Source organism: Eumetopias jubatus, unplaced genomic scaffold (genome assembly GCF_037043125.1).
Source record: "Eumetopias jubatus isolate StellerSeaLion01/CBP00866 unplaced genomic scaffold, mEumJub1_p1.0 scaffold_9, whole genome shotgun sequence".
Lineage (NCBI taxonomy): Eukaryota > Metazoa > Chordata > Mammalia > Carnivora > Otariidae > Eumetopias > Eumetopias jubatus.
In genome coordinates this window covers 52509462-52532273 of record NW_028274815.1, presented here as the reverse complement: position 1 = coordinate 52532273, position 22812 = coordinate 52509462, and the positions used below count along the sequence as shown (strand labels likewise).

The window sequence follows — 22812 nt, the reverse complement described above, 5'->3', positions numbered from 1 at the left end:
TTTATTTATTTATTTTAGAGAGAGTGGGAGAGCGCACACATGCCTGTATGCATGTGCATGAGTGTGAACAGGGGAGGTGTAGAGGGAGGGGGAGAGAATCTCAAGCAGACTCTGTGCTGAGCATGGAGCCTGACCTGGGGCTTGATCTCACAGCACTGAGATCATGACCTGAGCCGAAATTCAGAGTTAGTCACCCAACCAACTAAGCCACCCAGGCGCCCCAATCTGCCTTAAAAATTATCAAGCTTTATTTTTATTGAATTATGAAGAGAAGCATCTAATGCGGCATAAATATACATGGTATTGGCAATTATATTTTAAATACGGAGCTGAATAGAAGAAAAAATTTTAGACACACAAAACATAAATTTTATTATATAATAATTTTTATAAATAGACTATTTTTTTTTACACTTTTTCAAAGTTTTTTTTAAAATTCCATTTCGGTTAACATACAGTGTTATATTAATTTCAGGTGTACAATATAGTGATTCACCAATTCCATACGTTACTCAGTGCTCACCATGGGTACACTCCTTAACCCCCGTCAGCTATTTCCCCCATCCCCTCACCCATCTCTCCTCTGACAGCCATCAGTTTGTTCTCTAAAGAGTCTGTTTTTTGATTTGTCTCTTTTTCTTCATTCGTTTTGTTTCTTAAATTCCACATGTAAGTGAAATCATATGGTATTTGTCTTTCTCTGACTGACTTATTTCGCTTAGCATAATACTCCAGAGCTCCATCCATGTTGTTGCAAATGGCAAGATCTCATTCTTTTTTATGGCTCAGTAATATTCCATTGTATATGTATACCACCTCTTCTTTATCCATTCATCAATCAAGGGACACTTGGGTTGCTTCCATAATTTGGCTACTGTAAATAATGCTGCAATAAACACAGGGGCACATATATCTTTTAAATTAGCATTTTTGTTTTCTTTGGGTAAATACCAGTAGTAGAATTACTGGATCACATGGTAGTTCTGTTTTCAACTTTTTGAGGAACCTCCATATTGTTTTCCAGAGCGGCTGCACCAGTTTGCATTCCCACCAACAGTGCATGAGGATTCCTTTCCCTCTCCATCCTTACCAACACTGTTGTTTCTTGTATTTTTGATTTTAGCCATTCTGACAGGTGTGAAGTGATATCTCATTGGGGTTTTGATTTGCATTTCCCTGATGATGAGGGATGTTGAGCATCTTTCATGTGTCTGTTGGCCATCTGGATGTCTTCTTTGGAGAAATCTCTTCTTGTCTTCTGCCCATTTTTTAATTGGGTTATATGTTTTTTGGGTTTTGAGTTGTATAAACTGAATAGAAGAAAATTTTAAAATTATACATTTTGGTTTTCTCATGGTTCCTTACTCCCTTTTTTGTAGAACATGAATTCCAATTTTATTTCCTTCTATACCAAGAATTCAGATAGATCTTATTTTCCTTCTAATGATGTGATGGCAGAATTTAGTTTTGAATCTTTTAGCTGGTGGTGATACTTAGTTTTCAGAATGAAAAATATCTGTCAACAACTGTGGTACTCCTAAACAGAGACATAGTGTTTGCACAATTAAAAAAAATAATTAGGGTGACTATCACAGGAAGACTTGTAGAGATCAGTGCACCAGTGTCTCAGTTTTCAGTGCCAGATCTTAAAAACTCTTCATAGTTCTTTGTCTACACCATTAGTGTTAATTAAGAAATACAACTGTGTAATGCTAATACATTTTCACAACTTTAATGACGAGGGCTCATTTACAGAATTCAATCTTCACCTCCTCAAATTAGAGTGAACTTCAGATCATCACTTTCATTACTAGAAAACTGATTTTTGTGTAGGAAAATGAGCCAGGTTATTTCTTATCAAGTAAGTTTCCCAAAGACATTTGAGACAATGAGGATGGGCCTTGAGAGAATTATGCTAAGTGAAATAAGTCAGACAGAGAAAGATAAATACTATACGATTTCACTTCTATATGAAATCTAAAAAAGCTGAACTCAGAGCAACAGAGAGTGGAATGGTGGTTGCAAGGAGCTGGGGGTGGGGGAGATGGGGAGATGTTGGTCAAAGGGTACAAACATCCAATTATAAGAGGAAGAAGTCATGGGGATCCGATGTACAGTGACTAGAGTTAACAATACTGTATCATATACTTGAAAGTTACTGATAGATGAGATCCTCAGTGTTCTCACTACACACACACAAATGGTCATTATGTGAGGGGATAGAGTATTAACTAACTTCATGTGGTAATCATTTTGCAATAAATACATGTATCAAATTATCACACCGTACACCTTAAACTTACATAATGTTATATGTCAACTGTACCCTAATAAAACTGTGGAAGGAAAAAGAGGAAAACAAAACATTCCTGTCAAATCCACCGGGGCTGTGACAAAGTTTTTGGTAAACCACTGGTCAGAACGTGTAATGCATTTTTGCCGAGAAGCAAAGCTTCTCAGGATAGATAGGGAAGCAGAAAGGGTCACAAAGACCTTTTGACCTGTGAGGTGTGTGACAGGTAGCAGTCAATGCCAAGTCCCTTCATCTAATCACCCAACCCTCCAGGACCCAGTGGTCCCATATGACACTGCCTCAGGGGGCGTACATGGGTCCATCAGTATAGCCGATGATTTTGTTACACAAAATGTTACTGCGTTACCTTCCGTGTCTCAGGCATCAGGCTAAATGCTTGGCTATAAAGACAGAGAGGACAGAGATTCTTGACCTTGAGAAGCTCATGACCTGGGGCACAGGACCACTGGCATGGCCACTGGTCATAGGCTATGTAACAGAAGTGCGTATAACGTGAGGGCTCTGGGTGGGGGCTCCGGGCAGGCCTCAGAGAGAAAGCGAGGTGTGAGCCTTCTGTTCTAGAAGGAACAGAAGCGTGCTCCGACACAGAAGCAGAAAACAGGCATTTCCAGCAACGAGAACTGTGCTGGCAGAGAGGCGTGAAAAGGCCTGGCAGAGCCGGAGACAAGCAGACAGCTTGAGAGTGGAGGCTGCAGACGGATGGTGACCTGCAGACAGATTTTGGTGGGGCCACCGCGTGGTTTATACATTTGAGCCACATTTAGAAATGGAGCTATTTTATGTAAAAGTCCAGATTTCCTGCTTCTCTTGAAAAAGAAAAAAAAAAAAAAAACGGAAAATCTGGCCACCGTGCTGGATACCCAGGAGGAGCAGGAGGGGAGGCGTGGCGCCCCCTTCTGAAGAGGTCTGGGCCCTCCAGCTCTTCACAAGGGCTACCTCCCACCCCAGATTCCCGGACTCAGGCGTTCGCATTCACGCTTCCACCAAACAGCCCCACTCATTCCGATTACCAGCTTCACTCCCGGAAGCATTTGAATTTCTTGCCTCTGGCTAAGCATTCTTGGAAATTAAAGAGCAAGCAGGGGAAAGATTGGCAGAGTGTCCGGGGGAGCCATCATCAGCCCCGGGGCCGAAGGGACAGGGAGAGGGGAGGAAGTGGTGGAAATGAAGTGTGGTGAGGGCCCAGCCCTGGGGTGTGAATCCTGTGCAGCAGGGAGGGAGTGGGGGTGAAACACCTCAGCTCTCCCCTGGGGCCACCCAGTGGCCGTACCAGAAGCCACGGGGTGAGAGGACCCTGGGCAGGCTGTCCGCAGGGGCACGGGGCAGACCGTGGATCTGAGAGGGCAAGTCACCAGCACACCTAGGCACTTAGGGATAGAGAGAGCCAGAAAAGGCCCTCTCCTGAGAGTCATTTGGGCTGTGGTCCCTCTATGGGGACCCTCCTAAGGATGGTGAAGCCACAGGCTTGAATGCCAGCAGGTGGGAGGGAAGGGGTTGGGCAGGGCCTGAGATGCCCCCTCCATTACCAGGAAGGCCTGGGAGGCCACAAGACCCATAGCAGGACAAGGGCAGGACAGAGGCTCAAGTCTGGGCTCACAGACTATTCCAGAAGGGGGCTGTGGGAAGGCTTGGAATGCTGGTAGCCCATCGACCCTTGGACAGGAGGCAGTGGTTAGAGTGCTGGAGGAGGACTGGACCCCAGAGGCTTTGCAGGACATGGTCGAGTCCACCAGGGGACCCCCTGTGCCCTGGAGGTCACCCAGCCGCTGCTCGATGGCTTTGGTGGTGGGGAGTCCCCTAGCCCAGGGGGAGGCTCTGGCTATGAAAAAGACCCTCTATTGAGCAGAAATCAACATTTTTGCCTCTGGCTCTACTCCTTGAGGCCACGCTGCACAACATTCTCTACAAGGACAGTTTCCTCACTCCTCTGCGTCCTTTGCCACTTCTAGGGGTCGCCAACCAGGAGCATGACTCTCTGCTGTGGCCCCATTTGCCACTGGATCTCTGGAAATATTTCTCATGACACGTCCCTTCTTCTGCCTTGAACTGAAGGTCGGCAGAGGATCAGAGTGGAGCCTCCCTTGAACCGGACAATATATTAGTGGCATTTCGGATAGCACTAGATTTTTTTTATTCCAAAAATCAGGCTGAGCAAGTGGGAATTTGCAAACTTTATCTCAACAGCTCCCTCAGCTAGAGAGGCAGGAGCTAGACAGACAGGCACTGGGGGCCCAGTAACACCCCAGGGGAGCACAGCCAGCAAGCAGCAGGCCTGCAACCAACCCCGGGTCTTCGCCCCCAGGCCTCCTTCCACCACAGGGATCCAGAACCCTTGCACTCTGGCTCACTCTGCTGCGGGATCTCCTTTGGGACCAAAGGCAGGTGGAAGAGTCACGTCGCTTCTGTTCTGACCGGCCAGGGTTTAAATGACCCTGGCTCCTCCCAGCACAGCTCTTAGGGGAGGTCACATTTCAGACCTGAGGATTCCTTCTGGAACATGCAGGGCAGCCCAGCTCCAGGTAGTGGAGCTGTTCCTTTGACCCCCTCTCAGCTGCATTCTCCTGACCTCCCGGGAGGGGCTCCCTGGCAGGACTGGGGCTTGCCCCAGGGGGCTTCATGGCACAGGGCAGCCTCTGGTCCTACGGTACCCGAGCAGCAGCGGGCCAGGGCCTGAAGCTTCCACAGGAGTAAATGTCCCTGGGGGAGAGGCTTTTTTTTGCTTTTTCTTTCTCTCTCTCCTGTTTCCCTTTCGGCATAAGTGTCACCATGTTTTTATTCCCAGTTGCAAAACTTGGTTCCTGAAAAGCCGTCGCCCACTTGTGCGTGACCTCAAGGGCTAGTCACATGGTACTCCTTACAGGCTCCTCTTCTCAGAGTTTTCTCACTTCTCTGCCCTAGATGATCCCACCTAAAAGCAAGTCCAGGATGCCCTGCTTCCCTAGGGGCTACCACCTGCTGGATAATGGGACACGGAAGCATGGACGGCGGTGGGGGGATGGGCTGGGTGGGGACCAGGCAGTCACAGCCCCAGACACGAGACCGCTCCTATGCCGTCTTCTCCCTGGGCTGTGGTGTGTTTAGAAGGCAGTAGGGAGATTTTAAACAGATGCCCCAGCGCCACCCCGACAGATTCTACAGTTTGATTGATCTGGGGTGAGAGACACTAGCTTCATGGAAAAAGCATTGCTAGCCCCAGGCTGTGTGCCCATGAATACGTCACTGTCTATTTTTGAAGGTGAAAGGCTGGGACAGAAACCTCAGGGCCTGCCGAAGTAGCAAGTGCAGAGAGCAAATGTGGAAGAGGGGGTTTCAGAAGATGGAGCAGGGAATGCTGGTGCTGGAATTTCTGGGGGCTCCCGGGCAAAGAGCTCGGAGTTGGCAGGAGACAAGGTGAGGTCACACACACCCCAAAATGGGGCGAGGCAGGAGGCAGGGACACCGGGACCAGGCAGAAGGGGGGGGGGTCTGAAGTTTGGGCCAACAGCAACCAAAAAGACTAGCCCTGTCAGTCCAGATCATGGATTCAAGCTGGCAACTGCAAGTAGCCTGGATAAATGAGGGAAGATTGACTCAAAGTTCATCGGCGCTTTTTCCTGGGGGGAGTGCTGCCTGCAACATCCCGGACAGTCCAGGGCAGCTGGCTAGAACCAGGGGCGGCCACCCGATACTGGCTCTGGCAGAGGGGGGCCCGGCAGGAGGGCTTGGAAATCAGGGAGGAGCGGGACAAGAAGAACATCCCTTGGGTTAGAAACAGGCCTGGAGAGGTCCCTGGAGATGGAATAGGGTCAAGGGGAGGGAGGGAACATGGAGTAAGGGGAGCAGGTCTCTCCCTCTTTCTCCCAAGAGGTGGATAAAGGCTCTGTTGAGGGACAGCTACCAGGCCAGCACACTTGGGACAAGGAGTTGCCTAGGTTTTCATCTTCCTGCAGGTCAGGGAGATCCTAAGCCCTCTGGGGCCTGGACAACGGGGTCTGCGGGCTTGCCCTTGCTCCTGAAGCTGAGCATCCCCTGGGACCAAGATCTCATGCCGTTCCGCCAGTTTTGCTCTCTGCTGCGTGAGCTCCTCCTAGGTCACACGCGTGAGGTCCACACATGGGTTAGAAGAGCAGGGGGTTTAACCATGGGGATTTAAGTGCAGTGAGGCTTGTAAGAACTGGGCTGATAGTTGCAGAAAGTTCCTTACAGTGAGAAACTGGGCAGTGGGGAACGGGGTGGGTGACTGAGGGTTGTGGGGGTCAGGGGTGGACGGGCCGGTTTTCTCCTTCAACTAGGCTGAGCAGAGAAATTCCAAATAAGTGCAGGCCTTAAGTCATGACCATATGTTCTGATGGCCATTAACTTTGAACACCTAAGGGGTAAAGTGCGTTGTTTCATTTCCTCCGCAAAGCGTCTATAAAGCTTTTCCTAAAAACTGTGGCCCCACACTAACTTGCCCTTCGCTGAGTCCTAGAGGACAGTGGTTTTCAAACTTGAGCATGTATTAGAAGCACCTAGAAGGTGGAGGGGGGGCGTGGGACTCCTCTGGAATTTAACAGGTGTGGGGAAGAGGCTTGAAAATTTGCATTCCTGAGAAGGTCCCAGGTGATGCTGATGCTGCTGGTCTGGGGAGCACACCTGGAGAACCACAGCTATTCACACGTGCTCTCTACCTTAACAGTTTAGGCTTTCTTTGCAAGTTCTCTGCAATTGGTCCAGAATTAGTTTTTGCATGTTAGTCTCTCAGCCAGATCTCAGTTCCTTCGGAGGCAGGGATTGTGTGTTTTATATTTTCCTCTGCATCATTTAGCATATTGTCAGATACATAGCAGATGAAAGACTAATACACTGGGAACTTCGGAGGATTCGTTTTCTTCAAGCAGACAGGGATCAACTCTGGTTAACTTTAGGATTCCCTAAATTTGCAAAAGAGCATCTAATTTTTCCTCATCATTCACATGTGTAGGGAAAATTCTTAATTTTTCAGCAATACGCCAATCTCATGAAAGAAAAGCTCCAGTCTTGATTTAGGAAAAAAAAAAAAAAAAGAGTTCATTCCTTCATCCTTCCAAACAAGGTACAGTACAACTGGACAACAATGCACATGACTGAAAAACACAGCTGCATTTTATATTGCTCACTACTCTTTAAATAAGTATAATTCAGATATTAAGGAAAAGAACTGCTAATCACATTAACACATTATAGAAATCAAAATTAACTTATCACACAAAATAAATTAAAACATTAAATATTAACCTTTTCAGTGCAACATATACAGAAGTCAGAGTAACAAGTTCTAAAAAAAAAAAAGCATCAGGTTTGTTATAATAAAGATAATGAAAAGTTGAATACTTCAGTAAGTTACTACCCTAGGAAGAGGGGCTGCTTTTCGGGACTGTGGGTATGTTCACCACGAGGTCTTTCAGAGAGCCTGGTAAAATCAGCAGCTGGAGAGGACCGGCCTTATGTTCCAACATGGAGAACAAACGTATGTGTTCGTCTCGTGTCTGTGATGTCCCCTTTGGGGCCGGGCTTTTGCATCCTTCCCTTCCTTGGCCAAGCAGGTTGGGAGACACCGAAGCCCAGATCCTACTGGGTGGGCAGGGTCTCCTGAGTAGCGCTGGAAGCTTGTCGATCCACTTCTGCCAAAACTGCTGGGAGAAGCGACTTGTGGCCCAGGCACAGCGAGACAACCCAGCCCCGCAAGATCTGGCTGAAGATGCACCTTCTCCACCTGCAGAGCACAGTTTCCCAGGAAGCTCTAGAACCACACCTCCTCCTGCCTCACCAATGCCCTGGTGGCCAAGTGTCAATCCCACCTCCTCCTTTCTTAGGAAAATAGACTCTGGGACGCTGCGCCCACCTCCTCTGCTGAAACACAATGGCCAAGCTCATATCTTGCTTGACTTCGTGTGTGTCAGAAGCATCTTCCAGATCAGGGTTGGCGGCTATCTTTCCATCTCGAAGAAAAGGTTTCTGGCCAGTATGCTTAGAGATGTCACAGCCTGTAGAGCAGTGGGAGAATCTAGGCTCCATCAAATATCTGCAAGCACCCCCTCCCTTTTTTTAATGGGGGCTTTTCATTTCTCCTGAGCTAGACATTGGAAGCAGCTCTGCTTCCTGCTCCCAGGTGTGCGGCTGCTGACCAGGAAAGGCCTCAGGAATGAATCCCCAGTCATAGTCCTTGGCTTTCTAGAGGCCAAGGAAACACAGGGAACCTGTAAGGATGGATTCGAAGATGCATTTTTAACCTCAAAACGGGGGCATTTTTACAGCTAACTCAAAATGTACCAACACCATGAAATGGCCCAGGAATCCAACGCTTGCTGGCCATCTGATTTTTAAAGAGAAATCACCAAGAAGCAAGGCTCTCCTATCCTGGGCATGGATGAAGGTCCGTCCAGGCCTGCCGTCACCTAGCCTCTGCTTCCAACTCTCTTCGGACCTGCTGGTTTATGGAGAACTGCCTCGGGAGCACTCACAGGAGGCCCACAGCATTCACAGACGCTAAAGGTGAAGTCCCGGCAGGGACCCGAGAAGGTTCTCATCCTCCTCACACCTCTGCAAAGACTCTTGGACGCCTGGAGACTGAACACGGATCCTGCCCTCCATCAGGTGAATAGAGTCCCACAAAACATTTCACATCGGTTCCTATTCTCTGAAGGCAACCAGACCTCAAATAGTCTCTAAAAGACTGAGGAAAGATTGTCCTAAAGTAAAAATGTGACCTGAAGTTAAAAATACACTACCCACTGCCATTGGTCTCTCTCTCCAGGCTCTCAGACTTTCAGGAGGGTCCGATGAGAGGAGTGAAAACGGGGGCTCTGCAAACCCGGGTCAGTGGGACCAGTCTCTGAGCAAGATGCTACCGGGAAGCCTCGGCCCGCATCCCTGCCACTGTAGGATGGGCGCCAGCAATGCCAGCTTAAGCCTGGGAGCTGCATCGATTACACCGTCAGCGGGGCCAGCAGGCGAGCAGACCCCATTTCTGCCCTCACTGCTTCATTCCATCATTCCATGAAAGTGCCAAAGCTAAGACACGGGTCACACACTTGCCTCAAAATTGTAAGAAATGAGACAATTCATAGAAATGGACAGATTGGGGAAGAAGAATTAGGGGAGGACAAAAATAACCTGATAGAAATTTTAAGCCAACTTCACATGTTTTAAAGGTCCCTTTCGTGATGGGTGGAGCTAGACGCACTAATAGGTAGAAATCTTTCATTTTTCAAATATTAGTGAATAAAGAGTTCCCTCACATAAGGACTTCACGTATTATTTCACTGTTATTCTGTTTACAATTTTTAATGAAAATTCCTAGGGATGAGCTCTCTGCTGTTTAGCTGGAGGGAACCAGTGTTTTCCACAGGCAAGCCCGATGGGTCAGAACATACCCAGATGCCCATGAAAACAATTTCTCCTTCTCTCAGGGGAAAGCAAGACCCACTCTGATGGAGGTGACTTGTTAGAGTTTTTGTTAATAAAACCAGCATCCTGAATGGAAAAGGGAAAAAAAAAATCACCAGGATTATTTCTTCTAATGCTAGAAAATAAATAGGAAAGTTCAATTTCTCCTTTTAAAAATAAAGCCACAAATCAACCAAGCAACAACATGGAAAGTAAATGACCAGTCCCCCTTCCATGGATGTGGCCCCAAATGCCTGTGGCTCTCTGCTTGTGCTCGATTTCTAAGCATCTGTGCTCGGAGGGAGCACTAGGAAGTTAACCCGTTCAATCATGCAGCAGTTAGTCCTGTGTTTTCCCGTGAGGATGCATACACAGGCACTCTCTACCTCTCTCCCCAACAAAGCTACAAATCTCTGCTGCTGGAATGGCTAACTTTTCTACTGGAATGTATCTGGGGCATTTCCTTGCTTTGTGTCTTAAATGGCAAGACCCTTGAGCCCCAGTCTTCGCTCTCATCAGCAACTCCTCCTCTGGTTCCATCTCGGCAGTCCCGGGTGGCTCTTCCCAAGCCTTAGCCGTCCCAAAGAGGCCAGATGGTTGTAATCAGTCGGCCAACTTTTTAGCCAGCATTACATACGTCATTTGTGTAGAAGTCTGAAAAGGTTTTATGCTTTTTACATTGACTTAAGAGATTAAAAATGAAACCATCATCCGTCTCATAAATAAGAAATTATTTCCAAGGCTGCCGATGGCTTGGGAAGGTCCTCGGCGTCGTGTGCCTGTGGGAGACATCAGGCTGGTTGAGGGGCTCGTGGACAGAGGACATACACAGCTCCTCTTACACTTGGCATCTTCATGTAATCAATAGTTACCCTGTGTCCATCTTCTTCTCCAATAAACGGATGAGAAAAAACTCAATGATGGCAATCTCCAGGGTTGCGCAGGATGGATACTGCTGTGGGGAGATGGGCCCAGCCTCCGTAACTGGCAGAAGACAGCACCACACACCCCTGGGCTCCGAGGCAGGCAGACGCACACACCTGAGCTAGGTCAACAGGAAGCCCACCCCTTTGCAATTCTTTTTTGACCAGTCTTTAAACTATGGTCCACTGATTTCTTCTCTAGGTCACACCAAATAACCCCAAGCAGACAGAGTTCTTGACAGAGTTGTTGAAGGAAGGCCCACAAAAGACAAAAAAGGCTGCACAGGTGATTGCTGGCAGAGCAGGAAGGTCTGTCGGCTCGTCCTGAAGAAGTCCTTTCTTCCTCAGGCTGCCAGAGTCTACCTGGCCAAACTCCCTCTGGGCTCTTCAGACCACTGGAAGGAAGGAGAAACAAGTTAAGTGCTGCAGGCCAGCCCCCAGCCGTGCTAGGAAAACAAGCTTGGGACAGAAACTTGGAGATGCATCAGCCAAGGTCACCAGGTTCTCTTGGGCAGTCAGGCCCAACTCCAAAATTCCTCTGGTTTCAACCTCAGGGGCAGCAGCTTCTGAAATTGTGCTTCTGGTGCCAAAGGCAAGGCTGACTGAATGTGAAGTGAGGCATGGCAGCAGAGAGTGGGGATGCACCGTGTTGTGAGGAGAGTCAGGCCAGCCTGCGGCCAGTTCCCCTGGAAGGGATGGCTTGGCGGGCAGCTCGTGGGCTGGTCCAGGACTCTGGTGGCAGAATGGCTTCCCCCTCAGGCCAGCTAAGAATGGACCTATTTGTTTCTCAATGGGTGGGGCTCTGAGGTGTCCTCTGTGGCTCACGGGAGGCAGCAAGGACCTAGCTCCCGGCAGCTCTAGAGTCCAGCGCAGCCTGGACATCTTCCTGTCCTGGTCCCTCCCATGGCTCCTCTGGAGGTGGACAGGTGCGTATCATCTCAGGGAGCGGGCTTCAGCCTCAGGGGCCATCTCAGGAGGCTCAAAGCTAATGTCCTCCCAAATGTGGGCAGAGAAGTAACATTAATAAGAAACTTCCTCTACCTTAAATGACTCTCCTGAGGTGCACACAAATGGCACAAAATCTACTATAAATTTTCTTTAAAAGATTTAAACTATTTTTCTATTGGTTCCAAGCAACAATATAAAAACTTCATTAGCTCAGTGGATGGTCCTCTGAGGCAGTGGAAGAGAGAGGGGAGTGGGGCCTTCAGAGGCCCTGGTTCTCATCCTAATTCCCCCGTGGACTGATGGTTGGACCCAAGTGGACCTTTGGCAGACTCAGTTTACCTGCATCACTCACTAATCCTCCTCCTCCTAAGGCCATTGTAAGGATTAATGGATTAGCATCCTCAAGAGTTGTGGGCCTCCTAACTAAGGAGGCCTGCTTCTGCACAATTACTATGGCTCCTGAAGAATACACTGCTCCTGGGCCTTCAGCGCCTTCTGGGGCCGATCGCCAAGAGGTTTAATGGACACGTTGGAGTTCCAGCTTCCCGCCGCCCTTCTTCCTACCCTCTCCATACAAGCGTGAGCTTCTGGAATGCCAACTATTAACTAGAGGAGGTCTCCCTTGGGGGATGAGCCTGTGGTGACTGTCTCCTGTTCTACTACTTCCCTGAAAAGGAACTTCAAACTTATGATGGGCTCTACTGGTCACAAGAGCAGTTCAGAAAAACTTGTTGATGTGTGGCTTTCTAGGGCTTGTCTGGATAAAGGAGCCATTTGCCTCCATGAGCCCCAAGCTGGTCATGCTCAGGTGAGGACTCCTGAGATGCGGGTTTGGTCCCACTTCCAGATGCCCAGTATTCTTCGTGGATGTCAGTGAGAATATTCACAAAACAGTGGTAAGCTTAAAGATCACAGGATCCAAGACTAGAGTCCTGCAAGACCTGTGGGCCAAATCCCTCCTTTCACCGATGGGAAAGGGCAGGAGACTTTCTCAAGGGAAAGAGAATGAACATCGGTTGTACATCTACAGTTTGTGATACGCTCTACTCGGTCCTTTGTATCAGTACTCATTCAACTTGCACATCTTTTCAAATAAGAAAACGGAGGCTCAGAGAGGCCAACCAACTTGTCAAAGGTCACAGAGACCAGTAAAGATAAAAGTGCTTCCTTCTGAGTAAAACATACCTTAGGATAAACCTGACTTGGGAGGGTAAACACCCTCTTCTTGCTTCGCCCTCTAAGAACGTCTGCCCTGCCCTGGAGAAGGCGGTGGTTTCTCCACCCAGCTGCGTCTCCCAAGGGAAAGGGGCCCCTCCTCGCCGCGGCCCCTCACCTGTTTCTGAGTGGCAGCACGCAGTCCTTCCCTTCAGCAGGGCACTGGGCTTCTCGTGCCGGCAGACCAGAGCCTGGCACCACTCACAGTGTTTTCGGACCTGGCAGCAGCTGTGGACAGAGAACACGGGCTGGGCAGGAGCCTGGGGGCAGGGGTGCCGCTCTGGCCTCTATGGCAGCCTTCCCGTGGAGGCCTCCGGAGGGCCGGCCACACACAGCAGGGGGCTGAGCGCCTTGTAAAGCGGTGGCTTTTGGGGCAGATGCTGGCCAGCAACAAAAGCTGGCCCCTCAGGGACTGGCTCTGTGAGCACAGCTCTGCTCCCGGCTTGCGGGGCAACCTGGCTGCCTCCCTGGCTGCTTTCTCCACAACACAGCAGGTGGGCGGGGGGGGGGGGGGCTCATAACGGCTGTCAGGGCTGGGACAAAGCAGCCACTGCCGGCTGGCAGGGCTGTGAGGGCTTGGGGAGGGCAAGCATCCCTCACGTCTTGCCAGCAGCAAAGCAAGAAACGTGGATGGGCTGAACGGACCGTGGGAAGAATGAGAGAATGAGTCACGAATCGCCACGGCTTTGAATCTTTCCGTGGACTACCCTTCTCCAGCTGTGGCAAACCCAACCTCTTGGGGAACCCGTGTCACCTGGAGCCCTGGAGCACCAGGGTCACGAGTGCTTCTGCCTCCCTCTGTGGGCGGGAATGAACAGCATGCAGAGTTTGCATGAAAAAAGAACCAGGGAACCCAAAAGAAGGGCAGAGAAGAAAGCACTAAGGAAGACATTGATTATGTAGATATTTAGAGCTGTCTCCCATGGGATACCACGGAGGAATTTGTTTCTACTCATTCTAACCTCGACACGTGCCTAATCCATGCATCCACACATGGGGGCTGGGCAGGGTCTCCGGGTGGACACAGGCCCAGACACAAATGAGAAAACAAGCCTGTTGCTGTGCTGCGCCCTTGATGCCTGGTGGCATCTCATGATCCCTACCCTAGCCCCTCTCTTGGCACTGTCCGGGAAAGGCTCCGAGGGCCCCCGAATCTTTGGGCCGCAGCGCTGAGAAGGAGCCTGAGACCTTCCTGCATAACATACTTCTGTCATGGGTGGCCAGAGCAGTCTGATTCCAGATCCATTATCAGAGATTACTCTTTTGCAGTTGGCTAGCAGTGGGCTTATTCCAGTCACTTCCTAGCAAGGAGCATTCCAGGGCAGTGAGACCAAGGCCTCCAGGACCCTCTGGCATAGGATAAGCTGGTCCCAACCAACTCTGCAACTCAGGAGGGCCCCATGCGCAGGCAACCAGCAGCCTGGTTAGGATAAGGGCTTAGTCTCTGGCTCAGGGATTCTGGACTTGGTCTCTAGGAAGGATGGGCTGGGAAAAGACAGAGGGGAGGTGGGACCAGCTGCCTTCCTGGGAAAGAGAGAGGCCGTCCAGGCATCCTAGACTATCCCTGTCTCCAGAGATTCTGGCAAAATTTGCTTTTAAATCCCTCTGGAGAAGCTCAGAGGGGCATGCAGTTCTTGTTCTTGAGGCTCTGGGACCCTCCTGGCCACAGAAATAGAGGACTACGGACATGATGGGTGAGCACACACAACTAGACAACCGTGAGAACCACCCTCATGTGCGGCAGAGCCCGGGCTATGTTCCAGCCCGAACCAGGACTGCTTGTCCACTACCTTTTCCAAGACAGGTGGCAGGGGGACACATACTGCTTGAAGAGGAAGGAAAGGCCGGCTCAGTTCAACCTCATCCCGCACCACGTAAGGCTGGCTTGGTCCACAAGGACTGAAATTAGGGCCACCATGAGCAGGGTGGGGCTCTACGGGGCATCCATTTGTTGCCAGAACCAGAGGCGGGTATGTTGCCCCAACAGCAACAAACCAATAAACAAAACAGGACAGAGACTCATAATTACCTGTCCAAACTCCACACATCCTCAGAGGGCTACAGTCTGGCTTCCTTCATTAACACATAGCTGCTTCCTCCGGCCTTTGCTGGGATGGCCCATCCACTACCGTCTCTATCATGAGTTAATCTACACTGAGCCGACTGGGAGCCTTTAGCTCTTCTGTGAATTCCTTATGCATAGCCAATTAGGTATAAATTCTCAGAGGCCTTGCTCTGTGAATTAGATGTCTCTAGATATTTCCAGGGACTACATCTGGCCAGATGCTGTGAACACAGCACTAAGGAGTCTCCCTCCGTGGAGCAGTCCAGATATGGGCAAGCAAATAAGTCCAAGAAAAGGGTCTCTGTTGGTCTAGGGCTCAGGAAGGCTTTCTGGAACATGCAAGATGAGTTTTGGAAGATGCAGGAGGGGCAGAGAAGTGGAGAAAGAGGAAGGGCTGCCATCAGCCTAGCCTGTCCAAATGGCAACCGAAACCTCTGATGTGGCTTTGGGATTTGCAACGTGCCTTCGGCAGAAAGGAAGCACCTCTGTCACTTGCCAAAGGAAGCTGGGAGCCATTTCTAGCTCTCTGGAATGCCTGCACGTTCCCATCATAACTCTGAAGGCTCCAACCCCAATGGTGGGGAAGGAGCATGCACCTTTGCTTCTCCACTCGCTTCCAGCAGTGCGCAGACCCACCGTTGGGGACCCTCCCAGGATGCGTGCCCTTGACACAGCGTGGCCGTTACTGAAGTTCCTCTCGGCTTTGCTGACACCAATCAGACACCACAGCAATAAGCCACGCCGAGGTGCCCCTGTCATCTGGGTATGCTGCAGATGGCCCGGTGAGGGCGACCTGACATTAGGGGTGGCGGCAAATACTTACTGTATCAGCACACATGCGATGATGAGGACAGCCAGGGCCACGATGGAGACCACCACCAGGGCGGTGATGGCCTGCTTCTTCTGGCTGGCGGCCACCACAGCCAGGAGGTCGGCATGCTCACAGCGCGCGCCCACGTACCCAGAATGGCAGCTGCGGAAGAGAGGAAGGTCAGCACGCTCTTCTGACAGAGCTCTCGTTCCCCCACCCCCCACCCCCCCAGAGAAGGCTGGGCCAGAGGGACCCAAAGCCCTAGGAAAAGCCCCAAGGGGCCCCTCCAGCCTTCGCGACTGGAGGCAAAGGTGTCTGCAAACTCGCTCCTACTTCCCCACATGGGTACCTCTTGCTTGGAGAATGAGGGGCCACTGATCAGCTTGCTCATGTGAGGAAGCACTTCACTGTTATTGCTACTATGTCAGAGGCTGGGGATAAAGAAGGCAGCAAGTGTGTTTAGGACACCAAGTTCATTTTGGCAGTTCATAAAACCCAGGTTATTTTTAAACTAAGTGTATATATTCAGAATTTGATGATGAGAGAAAGAAAACACACTAAACCAGACCCGGGCTGTGGTTTGCTTTTTTATCGTTTTCATCAAATTTAATTAGCCCTGCGAGCATTTACTGGGGCAGGGGGGGCAGCGCACAGGGTTAGTACTGAAGTTGGGGCCAGTGCCACCATCTGGTAAACGCAGGACCTGGGAAGCCACCAACCTGCTTCTCACTTCCAACACCTGGTCTTGTTCCACTGGAGGATCAGCAAGGGCACGAGAGAGGTCATGCCCTTGAACATGCCCTGTGGCCTGTAACGGTCACTACCTATACCAAGGTGATATTACTGGTATTACTAATATCCAAAGGCTCTTTCACTTTAGTAACAGCCTCCTCCTGTATGCGGAAGGCTGATGCTGCTCGGCACCCCCATCCTGGGGCCACCCAAGTGGTTCTTGTAGGATGATCCTTAGGACTGGTTCCAGCCATAAGGAAGGGATGGTCATTTTCTGCTGCAGCCATTTCCTGCCCCCCGCCCCTCCAAGCATATGAGTCTGCTCAACAGAAGATACTTTGCTTATGCACAGGTCCCATTGTCCAGATGACTTTGTTATTGTAAAGAAAATGTTTGATCACCACTGTCTTCTCAGGTGGGGAAGCTTCTTTCCCACAGGGACTTCCCCAAGAGCAGCCCTGCACCAAACATCACACACTGGATTTAAAGTTTTTGTTTTTTTCCCAAGACATGGCAATGATAGCTAAACTTTTTTTTTTTTTTTTTAAGAGCTCTACCTTTTGATGAAATAGCCAGTCTGCCACCTTCACGTTTAGATTAAAAGGCCTTTGAAGAACGAGGAGAAAGAAAGGGGGATTAAGGGTCCTGGTTGCCTTCTATCACATTTGTGGTTCCCTTAAACCTGTGCTCCTGGGCTTTCAGACCCCAGATGCCAGAGGGAGACTTGGGGCCACAGGATAAACACGGTGCATTTTTCTGGAGCATAGGTTTTGCTTAATGTTAACAAAAATTTAATCATTTTAATGTTCAAGGAACAGGTACAGTATGGTTTAAAGATTTATGCCAAACAGGAGATGTTGCAAAAATTGCTGCTTAAGGCTTCACCCTGGGATAGCAGAGCATACGAGCTTGTCTTTAGCACTGCGTAGTGGAGGCCTTTCACTGAGGCTCTTTATCCCAGAGTCCACTTGTTATAACAATACGTTACTTAAAGGTATTTTTCAGTTTGCATTCAGGCCCTTGCTTTTCTGTTACGGGTTACTGTACATTTGACATACGTTTTGCCTTTTAATCCTTGCACAGAAAAGTCAAGTCATTTGCCTGTGCCACCCTGCTAGGGAAGAGAGAGAAATTCACACTCAGGTCTGCTCAGCCCAGAGTCTGGGTTCTTGCATAGCCCAGTGTCCATGCTGCTTCCTCCTCAGGCAGCGCAGTGAGGGTCTGTGTGCCCATTTGTGAAAAGTCCAGGCTGTGTGCCCATTTGTGAAAAGTCCAGGCTGCAGAAGGGTAAGCGCTCCCATTTCTGAAACGTTCCTACTCGGACCTGCAGGCCCTGGGAGAGAAAGGTTCTAACGCCTCCCTAACCACTTGGTTCTGTGAACCTTATGGATTAACCCATTAACGCTGGGGACTCCAAGAAATCCCATTTAAAAAAAGAGTGGCATCCAAGCGCTAATTATAACACATACCCTTTATTGTCAAATTCCTATATGAATCAATCTCTTTTGTTCCCAACAATCACAAATGCATGTGAGGTCAGGGCTGCTACTTACCTTCTTTATAGATGAGGAAATGGGGGCCGGGGGGCTCCTGGGTTTAAAAATTAACCATCTCAACCAGGAAGGCTACCTTTCTACGGTAATGCAGACTGGTGTGGAAGACACTCTGGGGTAGTGATTTCATGGCAAGCTCACAAAACTCACTGCAAGAACAAAGATGGATTGCTCACTGCCCCGTAAAGAGGTGTCCTTGCTGTGGGTGTGCCAAGTTGCCAAAGTTCCCCCTAAACAATGCCCTCTTAACTCACTAAGAAGGCTAATCTTCTGAGCTGGGTCACCTTCTGCTGACTTTCCATATTCTTCCTTCCAGAGGAACATTCCCTGTTTGTGTGCTGGGCCCTTCACAACCAGCTTGGCCTCAAAACTGCCCCTGGCAGGGGTCCTAGCCCCTTGGGAAAGTCTTCATGTCAACAAGAATGTCTCTGTCACCTAGTGTCACAGCTGTAAGTACATCTCAGTCTCCCTGAATTAGGGAGCCCAGCGTACTTGTGAACACAAACTTGCCCAGTGAGGCACACGGTTACTGCCTAATAGACGAGACTCCAGGTCATGGCTTAGGTGAGCTCTGAGAAGAGTGGATCTTTGCCCCAAGCAGCCTAACTGCAGGTGGGAGGCAGAATACCAGATCCTTGGGCTTTACCCAAGGTCAAAATCTCTCTGAAAATGGGTGTTTTGAAGAAAAGGCCAAAAGGAATTCTGATGAAGCCAGAGTTGAGAGCCACCATGAAGGTTTTACTAGTGACATCCACTTTGGCTGCCCACTGGAATTGCCTGGGGAGCTTGAATGAATCCTGAGGTCTAGGCCACACCCTAGACGAGCTACATGAATATTTCTGGGAGTAAGGCCTGTCATGAGTGTTTTTAAAGCTCCCAGACGATTCCACCTGGCAGCCGCAGTTGAGAGCCACAATTTAGACTTTTTGGCCTTGGGGTAGAGGGAGGTCCTTTCTCCTCCCAGATCATTTGTAATAGTGGGGATGCTTCCCAGTTGCTTTTTTATGAGGTGGGGGAAAAGAAAAGGTTTGGTGACATAGCTTTTCTTTAAAAACAAAACAAAACAAAACAAAACACAAAAAAAAACCTTCCCAAGCTTCTACTGATATTAGACTTCATTATGCCGATTATATTAGGTACAAATCACCTAAGGAGGGGAAGAGTCACCTCACCTGGTTGCAAATGAATCAGGCTTGACTCAGCTGCTGTCCTTCCCTTTACCTCAGGTAGGCCCTGTTTCCCACCTGACTGCATAGTGGAATCACCTGGGAAGATGTGGAAAATGCCAGGGCCAAGGCCACACCCCCAGAGATGCTCATCCAATTGCACTGGGCACCCAGGTGATTCTCATGTGCATCCAGGCCTGAGAACCACGGAGGGAGACCCATCGTTTACACAAACTCAAGAACCAGCAATTCAAAACCTCCACTTCCCTTTCTCATTCCTTCTCTCCCTCCCTCCCTCCCTCCAGGCATTTCCTCAGGGTGGTAGCTATAAAACGGGCCCCCCAATTCAGGTGCAGGAGAAACGGGAGACGTTACAACCCTGTTTCAGAAAGGAATCTGAACAGAATCGGAGTTGTTTTATCACAAGGGGGAATGGAAAATGTGTGAAGACTGAACATTTTCGTACATCATTTGACCAATTTCATCTGTCTGCAGTGGCTTTTACCAAACACAAAGATCCCGGCATGCTGTTTTGTCTTCACAATTCTGAAATGAGGCTCTGGAGTCCCATTCAGGCTACTTCTCCCAAATAAAAACCAAAAAGAAAGCAGCGCACCAGGAAGAAAGAGCCCAGCACAGAAGGGAGAAGGAGGCTGGCTGGGCCGCAACAGGAGCTGGAAATAAAGGCACTGTGCCCCAGCCAGCTGGGTCCCCGAGGCCCTTCCATTTCTGTTACTCTGTCATTGCTCTGGTGCTTTTCATAGGTGCAAACTGTGGCTGTAGGCCTCTCCTTTTGAACAAAGATGAAATTATCCACACTGTGCCTTTCTCACCGCTTTGCCAAGGGCTTGCAAGCCTTCCAGTCCCGCAGACTTGCTCCATTTTCTCTGGAAGTCCCTGTTTCACCTGGTTCACGGGGCCCTTTTCCAATTTTCAAGAAATAGGATAATGCATATAGGGCCATGCTCTTAAACATTTTTTTCTTAAAAAACTTCAACTGGAAAAGGAAAGTTTCTAAGCAAATAGGAAAGTACATAAATTATAATAAAGCAGAAAGGAAAAAAAAAGCTCACACTGTTGCCAACCCCACCTCCCCAGATGGCAAACGGACATGTTTCTCTTTAAACTATTTCTATCTAGTTTTTTTTTTTTTTTTTTACAATTTTGCATCAATGTATCATCTCACATCTCCTCACCATGTTGCTATGTCATTAGAAAACCGCCAGGCATTTAAACTGCTGCAGAGTAATACGTGTGCGCAGCATGCTTCACCAAACCTTTACCATTTAGGCTGGATCCAATTTTGATATCATAAATACTGTCAGGTAGTTACCTTAATGTACACAGCTTTGTTTGCATTTGAGATTATTTCCTCAGGATAGGGTCCCACAAGAGGGCACAATAGGGTACAGACTTTAGAGCCAAACTGTCATGGGTTCAAATCTCATTCCTTGCTTCATGCCTGTGTGAGCCTCAGCAAATTCCTTAACCTCTCTGTGCCACTGATTCTGCATCTTTAAAATGATAACAAAACTTACTTCACAGAGTTATGAGAACTGCCGTGAATATCTTAGTGTCTGACCCAAGCGCTGTGTGTTAAAAATGTAAATAAAAGGATGGGAGCATTTTTAAGGCTCTTAAGAAACATTGTCTTTATAAACAATGATGTGTTCTCTGGCAGGAGGCCAGTCCTCTTTCAGCCAAGTCTTTTGGCACAGGTCCCAAGATATGGTCTTCACTATGAGGGTCAAGGACTGAATTAAGGACCCAGGACTATGGTTTTAGAAATATATTTACACAAACCTGCCTTTAACATAGAGAAATTCCACAGGGCTCTGGTAGGAATGGAGAAACTGAGCACAAGGACACCTGTACTGGGCTTACCCACTGTTGGCCTCTTAAGAAGTGGATTCACCAAGGGGCGCCTGGGTGGCTCAGTTGGTTAAGCGACTGCCTTCGGCTCAGGTCATGATCCTGAAGTCCCTGGATCGAGTCCCACATCGGGCTCCCTGCTCGGCAGGGAGTCTGCTTCTCCCTCTGACCCTCCCCCCTCGCATGTGCTCTCTCTCTCTCTCAAATAAATAAATAAAATCTTAAAAAAAAAAAGTGGATTCCCCAAGTCCTAAACCTCTCCGCTTTGAGGGAAGGGGAGGAGGGGGTTGGATGGGGTATGGGCTTCTTCTCTGCAGCTCTGACCCTGGGGGGCCTCATAGACAGCCATGGGTTTGGTGGTCTACCCAACTTCCACTGCTCCTTTCGGTTAGGACCTTACAGCATCCTCCAGGAGTGGCGATGGTCACAGTGTCTGGTAACTGAGCCCTCTTGCTCTTGCTCCGTGGGGAACGGGGCTGGAATGTTCTCCAGTGCTCATAGAACTGTTATGATGATGGAAACAGTCTATATCCATGCTGTCCCATAGGGTAGCCACTGGCCACCTGGAGCTGCTGAGTATTTGACTGTGGCAGGTGAGGCCTGGAAACTAAATTTTAATGAAGTGAATTAATTTAAATAGCCCTGTGTGTCTAGCGGCTCTCATCTTGGACAGCAACAGCTTTGCATGCGTTATGGTCACTGGGCCCTCCTAACAATGCTGTGAAATATTAATATCCCCCCTTATGGAGCTAAGCCACTTGGATGAGAGACTCTGGTCTGTCTGACCTCCAGATCCATTCATTGCTGGGTTATCCTGCCTGGTATGTGACCCTCAGTGTCTGCTTCTGGTGTGGGTAGAGAGAGAATGAGGCCATGCACTTTCTCCAGACATATGGTTGGAATGTCATAACTTTTTTTTTTTTTTAAAGTAAGCTCCAGGGATGTCTGGGTGGCTTAGTCGGTTAAGCGTCTGCCTTCGGCTCAGGTCATAATCCCAGGGTCCTAGGACAGAGCCCCGCATCAGGCTCCCTGGTCAGTGGGGAGCCTGCCACTCCCCCTGCTTGTGCTCGCTCTCTGACAAATAAATTTAAAAAAATCTTAAGAAAAAAATAAAATAAGCTCTATGCCCAACGTGGGGCTTGAACTCATGACCCTGAGATCAGGAGTTGCATGCTCTACCGAGTCAGCCCGGCGCCCCAATGTCATAACTTAACCCCTATGCCCCACCATCTGCCTGTTGGGGTGCCAGAAGATCTACAGAAAGTGGCTCGAGCCCCAAACTGCTCCCTATCTTGATCTCTTGGGGGTACATCCCTAGTCACATAGCAGCCTGCTGGTGGACTGATGACAGGCTCCTCTCTTTACATGTCTGACTCTGCTCAGATCCCACTAGAATGTACCGTGGCCAGGGCCATGTGAAATGTTTTCCTTGGCTCAGCAATTTGTTTTCACACTTTGCTGTGGGAAAGTTAAGTCAGGGAGTTCAGTCACTGAAGAGCATTTCGGACAGGTGAGAAACTTCAAACTGGTTGCCACTGGCTGAGGACACTGGAACTCTTCAAATGTCACCTGGGTGTCTTCCTTCAACTGTTTTCCTTTGTTTGAAGGCTTCTGCAGGCAGCAGACCAACAGTGTGCTGAATCTGCCTCAGGGGAAAATGGGTGTGCAAGTCCTAACCTTGCATTTCTATGGCTTTACTGTCTTTGGAAATCCTTTTCCCATTTGTTTCCTGATGTAGTTGGGTTCTAGCAGGGATTTATTAAAGGAAGACACAAAATACCATCTAGGGTTCAACTGAAACATAAATGTTTCAGGTTTTGTTCACTA

The 22812-nt window shown here is 49.1% G+C and overlaps 1 protein-coding gene across 3 annotated transcripts in view; it reads right to left on the bottom strand.

Moving 5' to 3' along the window:
* Window positions 1–346: 346 nt before the first annotated feature.
* The window catches only part of TGFA (transforming growth factor alpha), a 112723-nt gene continuing 90257 nt past the window's right edge, over window positions 347–22812 (bottom strand). For 2 of the 3 annotated variants that reach the window (XM_088026468.1, XM_088026467.1), the window contains exons 4-5: window positions 15675–15824; window positions 347–11018 (exon numbers count right to left, since the gene is read on the bottom strand). In XM_088026468.1, coding sequence (XP_087882594.1) covers window positions 10751–11018; window positions 15675–15824 — 418 coding nt within the window. In that variant the 3' untranslated portion in view covers window positions 347–10750. Of the gene's footprint in view, window positions 11019–12904; window positions 13015–15674; window positions 15825–22812 lie in introns of all 3 variants that reach the window. The other variant, XM_028116277.2, reaches the window with a different exon arrangement.